This window comes from Pteropus vampyrus, unplaced genomic scaffold (assembly GCF_000151845.1).
Source record: "Pteropus vampyrus isolate Shadow unplaced genomic scaffold, Pvam_2.0 Scaffold347, whole genome shotgun sequence".
Lineage (NCBI taxonomy): Eukaryota > Metazoa > Chordata > Mammalia > Chiroptera > Pteropodidae > Pteropus > Pteropus vampyrus.
This window is the reverse complement of record NW_011889128.1, coordinates 1469449-1486378: the sequence shown is the minus strand read 5'-3', so window position 1 is coordinate 1486378 and position 16930 is coordinate 1469449. Positions and strand designations below refer to the sequence as shown.

At 47.8% G+C, this 16930-nt stretch overlaps 1 protein-coding gene and 1 non-coding gene across 2 annotated transcripts; both read right to left on the bottom strand.

Moving 5' to 3' along the window:
- Positions 1–5660: 5660 nt before the first annotated feature.
- QPRT (quinolinate phosphoribosyltransferase) lies at positions 5661–16285 on the bottom strand. The gene is made up of 4 exons (XM_011378813.1): positions 16273–16285; positions 6614–7149; positions 5952–6083; positions 5661–5879 (listed from the first exon to the last, which is right to left on the bottom strand). Exons 1-4 carry the CDS (start codon positions 16283–16285, stop codon positions 5661–5663), a joined length of 900 nt encoding a protein of 299 aa, XP_011377115.1.
- Positions 8048–8166, bottom strand: LOC111731030. Its single transcript, XR_002776922.1, has one exon. It is a non-coding gene; the product is annotated as a 5S ribosomal RNA (ribosomal RNA).
- Positions 16286–16930: the final 645 nt, after the last annotated feature.

The following is a 16930-nucleotide window of genomic DNA, read 5'->3' as shown; positions in this document are numbered from 1 at the left end:
AAAATTAATAAAAGGAAGGTATGGGAGGAAAGAATTTTTAAACATCTCTCAGGATGTAGAGCAAAATGACAAAGAAGTGGAAAATATGAAAGAAAAGTTAAGAGATGAAGGATCATTCCATTTAACATTCATCTAACAGGAGTTCCAGAGAAATCAGAGGGGAGGGAATGATCAAAGATTGTATTTAATTTAGAAAAACATTTCAAGTTGAGAAAAAAGGTCTGCAAAGCAGCCCTCACCTGGCTGCACACTGGAGTCACCCACAAAGCTCTTAGGGACGCGGACGTCGACACTCCCACTTCTCGCCAAGCTGGAGTGGCAGGGACCAGGTTTACCCTCCCACCTGAAACAGTCACCACCGCCACAACGACGCCAGACAAAATACGTGAAGCAACAGTTTTTAAAACACTGGACACCAACAAAAGAATAATGAAAGCAATGAAATCCCAGAGAGAAAGGAAGACAATCAAGGCTTTTAGGGTGTCCAGCTTACTGCTTTGAGAATTTCCAACTGCAGATAGAGTTTGCAGGGGGAGTGAAGTGGGACCTGAGCTGAGAGAATAGAGCTGAGAATCCAGGGACCCACAGCAGCTAGAGTCTGGAGAACAAAACACAGCTGCCCAGAGAGAACCCCAAGATCTGCAGAAGGGCCCCCTCAAGTGTTCAGCAGAGAACTAATCAGCACACGTGCATGAGGAAACTACCCAAGGCCAGGGGAAGAAGGGATCATTGTCCATGGCTCACACAAGGCCAGGGCCTTTCCCACCAGACAGACTGGAAAATGTCACAGGGCACTGGGCAGAGTCCTCAGGAAGTTCTCGGCCTAGCGGTGGGAAATAATTAACCTTGAGACTGAACACTGCTTTGAATCTGCCCAACAAATCATACAGATTACAAAAATATCTGGTGTTCAACAAAGTAAAATTCACAATGTCAGGAAAGCAATCAAAGAATACTACACATGCAAAGGGACAGGAAAACATGACCCACACTGAGGAAAGCGATCAATCAATTGAAACCAACCCAGAAGTGACGCAAATGTTAGAATGAGCAGAGAAGGACATTACAATAGCTATTCTAACTGTGTTCTGTATGTTTAAAAAGTTAGGTAGAGACAAAGATATAAAAATGATACAAATCAAATTTCTAGAAATGAAAATTATAATATCGGAGATGAAAAATACACTGCAGATAACAGATTAGACATTGTAGAAGAAAAGATTCATTAAGTTGAAGACATAGCAACAGAAATTATATAAAACAGAAAATTTTTTAAAAAATTAAAAGCACTTTAGTGAGCTGTAGTACAACCTCAAGCAGCCTAATATGTGAGTAACTGGAGTTGAAGGAGAAACACGGGAGCACAGAAAAAATATTTTAAGAACTAATAGCTGAACAACTGTGTTTTGTTCTCCAAATTCGATGAAAATTGTAAACCTGCATACCCAAGAGCTCACAAATCTCACACACAAGGCACGAGAGAATGCACCCACCAAAACAAGGGACAAAGCAAGAGAGAGGAAGACAGGGAATCCAGGAAACTAGGGATCAAACTCAAGAAAGACAGGAAGGAAGTCCCAGTAGATGGTGAAGGGTGTTCTCAAGGAGACAGCTATGCAGTAGGCCTGGAGAATAACCACTCCAGATAGAGGCAAGTCAGAAGGCTACAGAAAGATACCTTTAGGAAAATTAAGCCATTAGAAAATCTAATGTGTTCGAACGAATCGAGATATTTAAATCTCAAGGCAGAGTTTAGACTTGAATTAGGTATACATACAAAGCAAACAAAACCAAAAAGATGCTTTCCTTTGGTTAAAAAACCACCAAATATAAAAAAGCAAGTGACTTGTGGATAACTCTTTGCTGGTGCTAAGACTTCTGAATCTTTTGGCTCGAAGAGAGGAAAAGGTTACCCATTGACTCACAAAACTAGAGATGTGTAAGAGGATCTCTTTGCCCCTAATCATTTTCTGGGCGTGTTGTGCTATTTCAGCTACATTTAGTATTCATCTAAAGAGCATTATGTACCTGAAATAAAGAAAGCCTGAATTGTCTGGGGTAAATCTGATGTGCACAGTGATTGATAGAGATGTTATTGACGGCCTCATGGTCAGCTTTTCTTTAGTGCTCTGTAGTTCTGTCTTACATGCTGAGCTACTTAGGGCCCCAGGAAGCAGGTCTTAATGTTATTAAGTAACTGCCAAAAAGGTCTATTACTCAGGAAATGATTGGAACAAAGTAGAAGGATGCTGAAACATTTATGGAATTTTACCTACCATATTGTCTTCAAGGGCTAGCGATAAATTAATGTTTCTGTTTGCACCACATAATATCACAGTGGGATTTTTTTTAAAGATCTAAAGTTGAATTGCTTTCAGATACAGTGTGGTTGGCTAATAATGTCTTGCCATTTTTAAATGCTTTCCGCTTTCACCGGCCGTGGCACTCTAAAACTCAGGTCCATTGAGTCCACTGACTGTCATCCTGGTTTGACCTCTTGCCTTCTTGGACCCTCTTGACTGAGTGTCCCAGTAGGTGGGTGGGTGGAGGCACAGCAAGAGGGACGGGTAGTGGAAGAGGTGTGTGTGGATGGGGTAGGTAGGTGAGAACTAGAATAAATAGAAGCTGTGTGGGTGGATAGGGTAGGAGGGTGGCCAGGAGGGTAGATGGAAGCGGGGTGAGCAGGGAGGTAAATGGAGAGGAGTAGATGGGTCAGTGAGTGAAGATGTGTCTTGGTCGTCTCTGGAGTACACCGGGCCTTGAAAAGTCACAGAGATACCTTAGATAGTTGGATGGGAATGTGATAAGGGGATTAAGCTGGAAAAGCAGGTGGAAGAAGAAACTGCTGCACATCCCTCCTCAGTTTTCATTCTTGAGCAGATGCTACATTTAGTATTCATAGCCTCCTTGGCTGTTATCTTTGGAACTTGGAAAGGGAGATGAAATCAGAGAATGGCCGGTGGTGGGATTGCGGTGCCCTCTTGTGGCCGTGAGTGGTTTTGACATTTGGTATTCTCAGGTATTTTTTTCATTGTCTATTCTTCCCACCCCATTGAACTCCTCCTCCACATTAGAATATAAACGTTTTGAGGACAAGGATTTCTGTCTGTTTATTCATTGATATGTATCCTGTGTCTAGAATAGTGCCTGGTGCATAGTAGGTGTTTAATCAATATTAATGGACTACAAGGCTGACACAGATTTCAAACTCTGCCCCACCACTCTATTGATATATCACCCTAACTTCTAACTTCATAAAGCCTCAGTTTCCTCATAGGTAAAATGAAGACACTAACATCCACCCCTCACGAACGTTAATTGAGGGAAAGAGATCTATGTGTGCTGAGCAAGGGCACTCAGTCAATGCACGTTCCCTTCTCACTACCAGCCAGTGTTGATGACTCGTTATACACTGACAGCAGCACCTGATTTGAGGAAATCACCCAAACATAGTCCTAGGCTTGCCAGGCAAGGATAAAGTGTAGCCAGATAGATAGGTCACTACCAGATGAGGGGGAGATTCTCTTTGCCATCCACCCCGTCTCCCTACCCCCACAGTCACACCCAACTCTTTCTACCCATCAGGCTCCATCTGCCCTCCAAGCCTTTGCAGATGCTCACATCCCTTCTCTCCAACCCCACTGCCATGACCAACGTTCAAGCCCTCTCTTGCTTCAGCCTCCTCCTGGTCTCCCCTGAAGCCACTCCCTGGCCCCTCAAATACATCTTCCTGCAATGGTTGCGATCTAACTGCAGATATGCTTATCTCACTTTCCAGCTTCGATCTGATTGCTCTCGGGACAGAGTCCAAGTCCTCTGACCTACCATTTTGTGGTCTGAATGTAGCCCAGTCCTGGCCATCTCGCCTCACCTGATCCCAGCTTCAAATCTTATACCAAACATTCCAAGCCATTTCCTATCGCTGAGCCCGTGCTGTCTCCTCTGCCTGGAAATCCATTTCCCTGCAAGGAGGGCTTGTGCTGCTTCTGCCTGCCCAGGATCCATTTCTTTTTCCTCTGGTAATGGCATTTCCTCCCAGGACAGGAGAATTTGGATTCAAGATGCATATTAGAGAAGACAGGTGCAGCCCCAGATGGCACCTCTGAGCTGTGTCCTATGAAAATGGCCCTGTCAGTTCAGTGTATTAACAAAGGCAGTGTCCACTTGTGTCTTGCATCTCTGCTAGGTGATGTGTGCTCAGAGCCTGGCCATGGCAGGTGCTCAAAGCATGTTTGGTGCATGAGGATGAAGGTCTGGGGCTTTCACATCTGAAATGAGCTCGTTGTTTTCTTAATCCGCCCCTTTCCCAGGCCCCTTACTAGTTTCCAGGTTTAGAGAAGGGGTTAAGGGAAGAATACCTCCCTTAAGGCAGACTGGGACGCCCACATTCCCCCTGGAAGGAGAATTTGTGGACGAGAGCTGTTTTTCTCTCCCTCTGGTAAAGGGTGGAGAAGAGAATGGGTTCTGGGAGGAGAAAGGCATCTCCAGACTGGAGCCCTTCTGGAAAGGGTCACCTCGGGGACCACCTTCATCCTGGGGAGCCCTCATGTCCTGGTTCCTCCAGGAGCCACACCAGAAGGGGTTAAAGAAAGGTGAGCCTTAGGCTTGAGGTGAAGGTAGGAGTGGCACACAGCTGAGTGAGGACTCTAGTATGTATTTGGAGAGCAGGATTTAGATTCACTGCTTAGATCCCTGAGTCCTGACTTCGCACGGAAGGAAGTTTGACCTTTGAACATGTGACCCCAAACCCCAATCCTTCACTCCTTCAACAGACATTTGCTCTGGCCTCAGCTGCTCTATATCAACCATCCTTTCCTCACTGATAACCCCATGGAACCAGACCCCAAAAAGCTTGCAACACCAAGTGGGGGGTGTCTTTCATTTTGGGGAAGATGCATGGTGAAGTCTGTTGGGGACTCCAGAAGTGAGGAATGGACAGGTTCTCACCTCCACCAAAGAGGTAAAACAGTAGCCAGAGGTGAGATGTAAAGACTTAATCACTGGTACAATTGGGGCATCAACCAAGTGGAATCTGCTAGCTGAATATCAGACCTGATGCCACATATCCTCGAATATAAGATGTCATTAATTATAAAACTCATACTATCACTCCAAAAGAAAATTGTTGATTAAATATGACCAATGCTTTCTTATCACTTACCATTTCTATTTTATACTTGTAAAAAGTGCTCTTTTGAAGTTATTTCAACATAGATTATCATGTTATATCTATAACCTGCATGCACAGGCCACGAAGGCTACATGACGGCTGACGCTTGATTGCAGTAGCCATTAAACATCATTGGTTAGAGACGCACCTTGACTTCGGAGGTGGCCAGTGTGTGGAAAAAAAAAACGCATCTTAGAACAGATGATCTATGATAATGTCTAACATTTACTGAGCATTTACTATGTGTTAATTATCACCCAAAGAAATCCAGAAGGATGACCATTTATTAACTCATTTTATAGATTAGGAAACTGAGGTGGGCAGAGGTGAAGTCAGCCCTTCAGGGCCACATAGCAGTAAGCGGCAGAGCCAGACTGTAACCCAGGTGAACACTAAGGGTGTTCTCTTGGCCACTATTCCTAAAATATATATAACCTTGAGGATCCCGAGAAACCATGTTACCCCAAAACCAGTGTCATCCTCTATAGCTTTAGGATCGGCGGGCATAGGGCACTGGAGTGGCCCCGTCAGCAAACAGCTTGAGGGAGAAATCCAGGGCTGGGGCAGACTGGGTCAGCATCCCCAAAGAGATGACATCGATGTGTGGCCCACAGAACCGAGGGAGGTTGCCCAGTGTGATACCCCCACTGGCTTCCACACCCACGCTCGGGAACCGGGCCTTCAGCGCTTCAGCCGTGGGGTGCAGCTCCTGCAGGACACAAGCCAAGGGGAAGTGAGAGCCCCCAACCTGGCCCCTTCCCAGGAAGCAGACCCCCCTCACCTCCGGCCTGAAGTTATCCAGCAAGACAAGGTCTGCTCCTGCCTCTGCCGCCTCCAAGGCCTCCTGCAGGCTGCTGCACTCCACTTCCACCTTCAGAGTGAAGTCTGACGCCTGCTGGGCCCGCTGCACCGCCTGACAGGCCAGAAAGGTGCTCGTGAGAACAGCCGCACTAGGAGCACACCGAGCTGGGGCTGGCGTTCAAAAGGCCCAGGTGGTTAGCAAGTTTTGAGTTAATGAGGAAACCAAGCATTGGAATGGTTTCTTTCATATTCGGTGAAAGCACATGAAATTACTACTTTTGTGGGTCTAAAAAATGGCCAACTAGTGATGTTTGGCATTAGACCTGAGTTCATTTTGACGCAGAATATTTAAACAGGAAGGGGTCTTCAAGAACCTTTTTACACATGCCCAAGGTTGTAGAACCATCAACACTGGGCTCCCCATGGTTTGTCTTTTGCTCTTGAACATCACACCAGGCAGCAGCAGAACACTTGTAAAGGAGCAGGTCCAACCCCTCATTTTACGGACTGAGAGACTGAAGGGTCTAGGAGTCTCACCCCCCCAACTCCCAGGCCCTCACTCCTCACCAGGGTCTCTAATAGAGGGAAGCGCTGTGATGGGGCTTGGAGTAGAGGCAGGGCAGGGGCTCAGCCGACACACACCTTTTTTACACCACCAGCTGCCACGACATGGTTGTCCTTCACCATCACCAACCCTCCCAGATCGTAGCGGTGGGAGGCGGCTCCACCCACTAGGAGTCCGTATTTCTCTACCAGCCGGAAGCCTGGTGTGGTCTTCCTCGTGCCAGCCACATGCCCTGCCCAGCCGGTCCCCCTGGCGGCCTCCACAGCAGCAGCTGCAGAGCTGGCAACTCCGCTGCAGCGGGCCAGTGTGTTAAGGGCCACCCGCTCCCCCATCAGCAGGCAGTGGGCAGGGCCCCGGACCTCAGCCACCTTGGCCACAGGCACCAGCTTTGATCCCTCAGGGAAGAACCAGGAGACCTGGCAACTGACTCGGGCAAAGACTGCATCAAAGAAAGGCCTCCCAGCCAGTACCCCGGGGGATTTGGCCCACAGCACGGCCTGCGAGGGGGCTGCCCCTGTAACCAAGGCTGCGTAGTTGAGGCCTGGACAGTCTTCTCGGAGCCAGCCATCTGCTAGGGCAGCCAGAGTGGCAGGGGGCAGCAGGAGCGCCAGGTCTGTGAGAAAGAGAGAGAGCAATGTTACATTTTGGCTGCCTCTCTTGTAGTCAGGGGAGACTGTCAAAATACAGTTGACCTTGAACAATGTAGGAGTTAGGGGTGGCAACCCCACGCAATCTAAAATCCCTATAGAACTTTGACTCCCTCCCAAAATTAGTTGTCCTTTGGTATCAGTGGGGAATTGGTTCCAGGACCCCTCCACCAATACCAAAACTCACAGATGCTCAAATCCCCTACATAAAATGGCACAAATCAATGCATACAGCTGGCCCTCCGCATCCACAAACTCCCAACCATAGATCAAAAATAGTATAGGTATTTTTTTAAAAAAGACAAGTATTTATTGAAAAAAAATCTGCATACATGGACCTGTGCAGTTCAAACCCATGTTGTTCCAGGGTCAACTGGATTTAACGACCAGCTAAATTGGGCACTAGCCAATAAGGCTGAAGATCTGGAGGTCCTGAAAGAATGGCTGGGGTGCAGGGTGGGCCCTGCGGGCTGGTCAGGTTGCCAAACTGAGCAAATAAAAATACAGGACACCTAGTTAAATTTAAATCTCTGACAAACATCAAAGATTTTTTAAGTATAAATATATCCTAGGTGATACTCAGAACATACATATACTTTAAAATTATCTGTTGGTTATCTGAAACAAATTTTAACTGTCCTACATTTTTCCTGGCAGACCTGGTGCTGTATCAACAGCTATTGACCAACTACGAGAGAAGCGACACCACCTGAGAGTCACCCTGAAGACTTTCCAGTCTGCCTTGCGTAGAAGGATTAGTTATTTAGGAGTTGAAGCCCCCAGTAGAATCTGAGCTGTGTGTCTTTTTCATCCCAGTCTTCTCCATAGCACCAAACATATATATATGTTTTTGGTTTTTTTTAACAACTACAGCACCTGGTCTTCCTAGGTGGTCTCCCATCCAAGTACTAACCAGGCCCGACCCTGCTTAGCTTCTGAAATCAGATGGGATCGGGAACGTTCAGGGTGGCATGGCCATAGACGCACCAACTATTTTAAAGCTGGAAGTTTAGCTTTTATACAGGTGAAAACTGAGGAGCAGAGAGGAAAGGCAAGCAGGCTGCGGTCACACAGCAAACTGGTGGCAGAGTCAGACAAACTAGGCCTTGTGGTCCTGGCTGCCTGTCCCTCTGCCTTTGCCCTCTAGCTTAGAGACGCCTCCCACACCTGATGTTTCAGCAAATTGCCATGTCTCTACAGATGGGGGCTGTACAAGGAAAAGCACAGGGAAACTGGGTTAGAGCCTCTCTTCTGTGGGACACAGCTTCAGGAGTGCAGGCGAGTCCTTGCCTGTAAAATAGGAGTGATGGACAGGGTGGTCCCTAATGTCCTTCCTGCTCATGTGTATTGGTCACCGTGCCCCTCACGCCAGTTGAATGAATTGGGTGACCCGCTGAGGCTGAGCTCAGGCACGATGCAACAAGGCCATCTGTCGGCCAAAAGAAGACCTGCGGCCTCGCGGGAGCCTTCCCAGGGATGGGGACGCAATTCTACAGCATGTGAGGGGCTTGGGTGGAGTTGAGTTGGGCCTTGTTAACCTCACTTTTGCTCCAGGTTGAAGTTGATGCCAGACACTGGCTTGCTCTACTCTCTTGTGCAGCCCTTCTTCCCCAAAGCACCCAGTCTTCACCTCCCCACCCCCACCCTCAGCCGCAGTCCTGTGGTTGAACCTGACCTCTTTCCCCAAATTCTCTCCCACACTGTCCCAAGTGTCCCAAGTGTGGGGAAAGAGGGTCAGGTTCCTCACTCAGAGCCAGCTGTGCCCTGGCTGGGTGCTGGGAACGAAGTCAGCAAGAGGGACAAAGGCGTAGTCCCTATCCTCACTGTCTGCGGTCCCGCCAAGTAAAAGACCCAGGAACAAACAGCAGCGATGCAGAGGTCCCCACTCATTCAGCCTCTGTGCACTCATGTTTGCTTTTTAAATCGAATTCAAATCCTTCAACTGTTGAGAGTCAGATAAATAAACTGTCACATCTATGCAATGGAATTCTAACTTGGCAATAAAGAAAGGAACTGGCTACTGATACACACAGTAAGGATGTATCTCAAATGTATTGTTCTAAGTAAAGAAACCAGATTTAAAGGGCTACATCCCATGTGAGCCCATCCATATGACATTTTGGAAAAGGCAAACCAACAACTACAGAGAAGAAACCAATGTTTGCCTGGGGGCGGGAGTGGGGCTGGCCGCAAACTGACAGCACCACGGAGTTTTTAGAAGTGACTGGACTGTTCTAGATCTTGTCTGTGATGGTGGCTACATGACCCATGCATCTGTCAAGACTCACAGGACTTCACACAGAAAAGGGTGAATTTTACTGTCTATAATTATACCCCACTAGACGTGGCTTTAAAATAAAACAATAAACAAATAAATTCCGAGTGGATCCCTCTCCTGTTTAAAATTCCACTTTCATTGTATGAGCTTCAGGCCTCCCAATTTCTTTCCAGTTTTCATTTATTCTTTTGACAAACCTTTACTGGCACCTGCTTGGTGCCAGGTACATCTTTTGGGGTGACAGAGCGGGCAGCTCTTTCTCTTAGCTTTCAGGCCTTAGCCTGAGCTGTCTCAGGGTTGCGCCTCTGCCTGCAACTCCCTTACTTCACTCCATCCCCCAGCCCCCGCCAACTCCCCATCACCCCTCAGTTCTCTTTTGGGTCTTCTCTTCGACATCACCTCCTCAGCAGGGGGCTCTCACAGACCCCCTGAATCAGGTCACTGCTCATTCATCCCTTGTTCTTCCCTCGCAATCGCACTCTACTCCTGTTTCCTCTCTGGAGGCACAGATGTGTCTGTCCAAAGAGTTCCCCGCTGCACCCCAGGGGCCTAGCACACTGAACCATAGGAATGTGCTGCTTTTATTGGTCAAACATGGTCAAATGTTGGCAATTTCATATTGTTTAGCTTAATACTAAGTGTTCAATGATACTTATCCAAGCAGAGAGGCCACACAGCAGAACGAATCAGAGCCCTGACTCTGGACCACATGGCCGGGGTTTCAACACTGGCTCTGCCACCTTTTAGCTAACTGATCTTAGGCCAGTGACTCAATCTCTCTGAGGCCTTAGGTTCTTCCTCTACAACAGGAATAATGATAATAATTACTTCATAGGGTTGTTACAAAAATTAACTGAGTTAATATTTGCAAAGTGCTCAGGAACACTTCCTGGCACATAGTAGGCATGTTTGCTAAAGGGATGACTGAAGCATTTACCAAGGGTAGTGGGAGCGTAGAGGAAGAAATGACTAAGTGTCCCTGAAGAAGGAGGTGGTAGCTCTGATGGCCTTGAAGAATGAGTAATGTTTGCCGGGCAGAGGTGTAGGGTGGGTAGGAGAGAGGGCAAGACACTTCAGGCTGAAAGAGCAGGTGTTCAAGGCTCAAACACAAGAAAACGGAGAGAAGATGGGAGGGAGGGCTGAGTAGGGCTCACAGGAGAAATGGTGGAGGGTGAGGCCAGAGTGAAAAAGGCCTAAACTATTTAGCTGAGAAGTTCGGACAGATCCTAGGAGCCATACAGAATTTTAAGCAAGGAAGTTATATAATTATGATTTTTTTTCTAGAAAGGTTGCTTCAGCCACTGACTGGAGATGGGTTGGGAGGCAAAGGGAGGCCGAAGCCACTGGCCAGACAAAAGGTGATGAAATCCTGAACCTGGGCAGTAGCCGTAGGTAGAGCAAACAGGGGTCAAGGAGAGAATTGTTCCGGAGGTAGGATCTGCCAGAATTAGCAACTAGTAAAATGTAGTAACCTTGGGTTTCCATCCCGGGTAGCTGAAAACTGACATAAGAAGAAGTAGGTTGGGGCGGAGGATGGGGACAGCAGAAGGCAGCAATCTATACCGCCTATGGTGTGGCAGCCATGGCCACCGCAGTTCTCTTATAATGCTCTCTCACCTGAAACTCACTACAGGGCATCTTCCCATTTTACAAGTACAGAAACTAGATCCCAAGGAGGTTCCCAGAGCATGCCCTGGTGACACCGCTTATAAGCAGCAGAGCTGGGGAAAAAGATGACTTTGGTTTTGTAGATGCTAAGGTTGAGGTGCCAGCAGAAAACACGGAGGGCAGAAGAATGGTCCTGGAGTTCAGAAGAGATATTAGGATGAGGGATGGAGATGTTGGAGCCACTGCTGTATATAGATGGTGACTGAGCATAGCAGTGGGCAGGATCGGAGAAGAAGAGGAGGCTCTGGGAAACACCAGTATTTAAAGGACACACAGAAGTGTGGCTGTCAAAGAGAGAAGGAGCCCCAGGAGGAAGTGGGCATCTGGATTTCAAGTAGTGGAATGTGAGCTGAAGCAAGTCAAAAGAAGGCTGGGAGGCCTTTGACAGAGCAGTTTTGGTTCTGTGTGGTTGGGGCAGAAACCATACAGTCATGGTCAAGAAGTATATGGGAGGTGAGAAAGTGGAGGTGGTCAGCACGGACCACTCCCTTCAACAGAGGTGAGAAAGCAGAGCCCTCCACTTGGGCTGCACCTTGGAGTCATCTGGGGAGCTTTGCAGAATCTCTGCTGCTCTGGCCCATTCTGACCACCTTAATAAAGGTCTGTGAGGGATGGTTTTGGAAGAGCTCCCTCCGTGACTCAGATGCTTGTGAAAGTTAAGAACCAACGCTCACACAAGACCACAAACTGCATGCCTCCCTTTATATGAAACACCCAGAAAAGGCAAATCAAGAGACAGACATCAGAATCGTGTATGCCTTGGACTAGGAATGAACTCGAAACAGCATGAGATCTTAATGGGGTTATGGAAAGGGTCTATAGTGATAGCTGTACAACTCAGTAAATTTACTAAAAATCATTGAATTGTTCATTTAAGCAAATAATAATCAACGCTCTGCCGAAAGGCAGGACCCATTCTGCAATCCCAGTGTTAAAGTGCACAACTGAAACTTACTAGATTTTGTTAACCAATGTCTCCATAAAAAATTAATTAATTTAAAAAAAAGAATGGGTAGAGCAGTGGTTCTCGACTTTGGCTGCACAATGAAATTGTCTGGGGAGCTTTGCAAAATGCTGATGTCTGTGTCCCACTCCCTAAAATTCTGATATAACTGATCTGGAATGTGGTAACATAATTCTAGTTTGTAGCAGAGCTGAGAGCTTCAGAATTGCTGGAAGAGAAGGAAAGCTGCCGTCCACTGGTGCCCATGGCATGCCAGGCACTTGCTGCACAGTCACAAATCCTAGGTAGAGATCATCCGTGTTTATAGATGGAGAACCAAGGCTCAGAGATGTAAAGGGAAATTACTTAAAGGGCAGAGGTAGAAAATGATAAAGCTGGCAAATGATCTATGCGGGCCCAGCTCTTCCTCCCTCACAGCTGGTGCTTGTAGAGCCTCCACTGTGGAACCTTGCCGCCCTCCCCCACCCCGCCAGCGGGGAGCCATTCTCTTGTCCCTTTCTTGGAGGTCAGTTGTTCCAACTGCTTATTGTAGAGGCAGAATGTTAAGCACTCCACATTCAGTTTGTGAAAAATAAATAAGGAACGTCTGGCCCCAACTCTCTTGCATTTCCAACGAGAGGGATTCCCTGCGGTGGCCTTGAAAACACAGGCTTCCTAATGCGCAGGTATGAGTGGAAGGAACTTGGGAGGAGAGGGCCGTTTCTGCAGCTGCCTGGGGAAGGCTGGTGCAGAAGGCTTGGGAAAAGCTGCTACTCGGCTGTAACACTGTGTCCCGCTTTCTACCCTTGCAGTTGTTATGTATGAGATCTCTCAAAATGCCGGGCCTTCAGAGATTATAATTTTACCCTGTGGGATGTAACATTGCTGTCTCAAGGCGATACTTTCTGAGTTGACTGTCCACAGTTTTATTAAAATTGAATCTCTTTTTCTGAGAGTGTATACAAAAAGCATCTTGGGATAGTTCCTGTACTTCTCTCTATACAAATTATGTAAAAGGATACAAATAAACCAAAGATTTGGCACAATATATGAAGATGTTTCCCACTGGCACTTCGGCTGGTCTTGCCAACTGTTTCTATGCTGCCCTAACTGGGCAGTGCCTCCTTGCAGGAAGGGAGCAGAGCTTCCATCCCCTCAGCTCACCTTCAGTCATTAACAGGCACCTGTCCATGACTGTGACGGGTGGGCACAAAGGGAGGCTCTTCGAGTGGACCTAAAATAAATACAAGTCTTTGTTCTTAATGGTATATGTAATGTTGTGGCCTGTGCTTGCAGCAACAGTCGTGTTATATGAGGCTGATAGTCTTCCAGCCAAAACCAGGTAATGATGGTTTCTCTCAATTCACAGGAAAAAATTAACTCGGAAGTTGTCAATTTTAAAGATTTTGACTTTTTAAATTTTTCTTAAAACTCTGGGACTTCTACAACTTGTCTATAATAGAAGCGGGAATGACATAATGTGTAATAATAATAATGACAACTAACCATCTTTCCTAGGCACTGTTTGAAGCATTTTAGATATAGTAACACATTTAATCCTCACAACAACCCTATGGGAATACTATTATTATCCCCATTTTACAGATTGGAAACTGAGGCACTAAAAGGGCAAGTAACTTGCTCAAAGTTCACATAGCTGGGGAATGTGAAGTCAGGAACATAAGCCCAGGCAGAGGGGCTCTGGAGTGTTCTCATTCCCCCACCTCACCACGCTGCTATTTAACTTAACACAAAATTATATTTTTAAATTACGTTTATTAAGTGAATAGTCACAGAGTTTTGCAAGCCACAGTCGAGGTTCCAGGGCTGTCCCTGGTGTAGTAGGAACGGCCTGGACTAGGAGTCAGGCACGCGTGGGTTTGAGTCCCAGCTCCACCACCCTTATGCTGGGTAACCCCATGCAGTTTGCTAACCTCTCTGAATCAGTTTCACGAGGAAATCACAGGACTGCAGTGAGGAGGGAATGAGGTGATTCGCATAAAGTGTCCGAGCAGGCATCTTTGAACCCGGGTGTCTGACTCCGGTGGCTCTATTTAATTGTCAATCCATTTGGCAAATACCAGATGGAGACACAGGCTGATTAGCACTGCAGTTTCCAGATTAATATTCTTCTCTTTCCCCTTCTCTTCCTAGAGAAGAGAAATGACCTCCAAATAGGACCAAATGTGATTGCCCATCACATAAGTGCTAAGAGGATCTACAGCAGCGGTCCCCAACCTTTTTGGCACCAGGGACCTGTGCTCTTATGAGAATCCAATGCCTGATGATCTGAGGTGGAGCTGAGGCAGTGATGCTAGCGCTGGGGAGCGGCTGCAAACACAGATGAAGCTTCGCTCGCTTGCCTCCTGCTGTGCAGCCCAGCTCCTAACAGGCCACAGTCCAGTACTGGTCTGTGGCCCCAGGGCTGGGGACTCTTTTTTCTACAGAATTTCAGAGCAGTTAGAGAGTAGCAAGATAGAGAGCTGAATGGTAGGATGGGGCCAGACCGAGCAGGCTTTGAATGACAGGAAAGAGGGTTTTGATCAGTAGGCAATGGGAAATCACTAAAATTTTTTATCAGTCATATGATCAAAAACGCACTTTGAAGTTTAAATATTTAAATTGTGCCTAGGGTTCCTGAAAGATATAAGTTGGGAGGCTGTTGCAACAGCTGGGCAAGAAGCAGTGAGCCAGGGTGAAGTGCAATAGGAGGGTGTCCCTCTCAAGGCTGTAAGAAAAAAGGGACACCACCTGAACATCACCCCACGTCCACGTGTGGTCCCACCCCGCTCACACATTGGCCAAGTCTGACCTCTCCGCCTTTGCCCACCACCCTGCCCATGTTCTGTCCTTGCCCCTGCTTTCCACCAGTTCCTCAGCCTCCGCCTCACCCCCTTGACGACTTAATTCCCACAGCTCAGTGATCCCAGCACCAGACCTTCTGAGCTAAACATCGGGCGTCATCACAGTGTGGGTAGCAGGATGGTGAGACATGAACAGAATGGAGATGGTGTAGGGGGAAGACTGAGTTTGGCATGGTGGGGCGGTGTTCAGGTGGAGATGGACACACAGAACTTCCAAAAATGGAGCTGGAACCTGGGGAAGGCTCAGAGCTGGATAGACCAATGTGAGGGATCAACATCAGTGTAACCACCCCCGGGCGGTCCTGGTGTGCCAGGCACTCCACATGGATTATCTCATTTAATCCTCATCGCAAGCCAAGGGCAGGCACTTTCTTATTAATAAAGTTTTCACTTTATTAATAAGAAAACAGAAACACAGTGAGGCTAAGCATCTTGTCTGAGGTCACACAGCTAGCAGGTGGCAGGAATGGGACATGAACCTAGGCTCTGAGTCATTTCTAAAACCAAGAGCTTGTTTGGACCCCCAACAGCTACTTCCACTGCCTAGCCAAAGGAACCAGGTATGCAGGGCCAAAAGAAGCAGCAAACCAGGGACGAAGTCAGACCTGGGGAAGAAGTCCAGTGAAAATGCAGAGAGCTCACAGAGCGGGCACCTCCATGCATCCTGTCATTCTTCCTCCCCACAACCTTGTGAGCAGGGAGCTTTTATTGTCATTTTACGGATGCAAGGAAAGGAGGCTCTGAGAAGTCAGGTGAGTTGCCTGAAGTCACACAGCCTGTTCTTGGTGGTGCCCGTATTCAGACAGGAGCTTTTTGACCTCCAAGCCTGGCCCGCATCGTTCTACATACAGCCTCCTTATCAACATCACTCCACCCAGCAGAGGATCACTGGACTCAAGCTCTCTCCCCGGCCAGAGGCACATGCGATGGGACTTTGTCTCCACTCCTCCCGAGCTGCTAGCCAGGAACAAAGTCCAGAGCTGATCCCAGTCCAGCCTCCTACTCCTGTCCCCTACAGCCCCCAGGAAAAATGCCCTCCTCCAGGCCATCCCTGACCCTTCCTGGGTCTCAAGCCCCAGAGCTTCTTGGGACCCGACAGAGTGGAAAAAGAAGAGTGAGAAGAGGTCTTTGGGGGACAGAAATGAATGCTTGCGGTTCAGAGAGATTAGAAGGAGACGGCGGAAGTAAGAGAGTAGATGGGGTCCAGGGACTTGGTCTTCCAGTGGGGGTAGGGGGATGAGGGACTGAGGTACATTGGGATGGGAAGAGGGGCAGCAGGAATGGCGAGAAGCTGGTGCAGGAACACAGGGGACAGACGACCGCGGGACTCCTTTACCTTCAAGGTCCATGGCAGCTTGGAGTTGCCGAGCTGGTGTCAGCTGCTCAGATCTAAAGCTTGGAGAAGCCTGAGGCTGGGGGCGGGGCTGCCGGAGGACGAAGGGGGCGGGGCCAGTCTAGCCAGCCCCCGACTGCCCTCCCCAGGTTCTCTGGGGCTCCCTCTTGCCCTCTTCCAGGACCCCTGGGACAGCGCATGCCTTGTCTGCTTTCTATACTCAGAGGAGGAGCTCTCAGTTTCCTATCTCAGAAGTCCTCTCCTCTCTGAGCCAGAGGCGCGGTCCTCCCCACAAACCCAGCTCTTCCCAGTGTGTGAGGCTGGGAATGCAAGAATGTGCTCCCTTGTGAGGGCTGGAAAGCTCTTTTGATGGTGCACTAGGAAAATCGGGCCTTAGACCTGCGTTCAAATTCTAATTCTACCCTTTTTGATCACTAGTACCTTTTTACCTTTTTATGAGCCTCAGTTTTCTTCGCTGAAAAATGGGGTAATACCCACCTCGTGGGTTCAACGGAAAATCAAGTGAATTCAGAGTGACACAGAGTAGAAACAACAAATGTCAACTTCCCTTCCTCTCCCTCTTCCCAATGTACTTTAGAGGCATGGGCGGATCGGAGCTTCGGAATGGGAGAACTGGGAAACTGCCAGTAACCTGTACTGG